The sequence below is a fragment of the Bison bison genome, unplaced genomic scaffold (assembly GCF_000754665.1).
Source record: "Bison bison bison isolate TAMUID 2011002044 unplaced genomic scaffold, Bison_UMD1.0 scf7180017849648, whole genome shotgun sequence".
Taxonomy (NCBI): Eukaryota; Metazoa; Chordata; class Mammalia; order Artiodactyla; family Bovidae; genus Bison; species Bison bison.
This window is the reverse complement of record NW_011480221.1, coordinates 1-800: the sequence shown is the minus strand read 5'-3', so window position 1 is coordinate 800 and position 800 is coordinate 1. Positions and strand designations below refer to the sequence as shown.

The window sequence follows — 800 nt, the reverse complement described above, 5'->3', positions numbered from 1 at the left end:
GCCAGCCGGCGTCGTTTGAGCTGCCCGGCTACTCTACGCTCCGCGAGCCCCATCGGACGCTGGACTTCCTGGCCGAGCACCACCTCTTCCCCGCCCTGCAGAACGTGGTCAACCGGGCCGTAGAGAAGCTCAGCGGCGCCCGCCGCCGCGACGGCGGCCCGCTCTTCCCGTCGGAATGGGAGACCGCCCGGGAGTCACTCCACGCCCACTCCAAGGTGGCCACGCCCACGGACGGGGAGGAGCTCTACGAGTCACCGCCCACCACGGCCTCCAGCCCCCGGACCGAGCAAAGGAAGAGCCAGCACAAGGGTCGCGCCAAGGCCAAGGAAGGTGGCTCTCCCGTGCCAAGCCCTCAAGTGGCCACCAGGTTCCGGCTTGAGGTGACAGACACTGAAGAGCCCAAGGTTTCTCCATCCCTCCCCAAGCAGGAGGGGCTGGACCGGGACCCCAGAGTACAGAAACCGTCCATTCCCGCCTCGGAGCCCCTGAGCTCGCGGGCCCAGCCCTGGCAGAGCCCGCACCTCGCCGCGCCCGCGCCCTGGGAGGTGGCAGAGGCGCCCTTCAGGCTGACCCGCAGCGCCCCCCGGGCCTTGGTTCCGCTGGCCTCTCCCCACCCCTCGTCTTCGAACCCCTTCTCGGCGCTGTCACCCCACCCCTCTGCGCTCAGGGGCCCCTCTCCATCTCGGGTCCTGCCGGAGCGGGAGGTGACCTCCTCCAGATTGGGGCCTGGGGTCTTGGGGCCAGGGCTGCAGTGGAAGGGGTCCTATCGCCACCGCTCCTAGCCACCACTACTGTTACTG

General features: G+C 69.8%; 1 protein-coding gene across 1 annotated transcript in view; it reads left to right on the top strand.

Moving 5' to 3' along the window:
• LOC104994020 (coiled-coil domain-containing protein 116-like) overlaps nt 1-794 on the top strand; it is a gene marked incomplete at its 5' end in the record, with an annotated part of 13,804 nt that extends 13,010 nt beyond the window's left edge. Inside the window, one exon of the mRNA XM_010847483.1 lies at nt 6-794. Within this exon, the coding sequence (XP_010845785.1) occupies nt 6-782 (777 nt within the window). The remainder of the gene's footprint in view (nt 1-5) is intronic.
• Between the last annotated feature and the right edge of the window lie 6 nt (nt 795-800).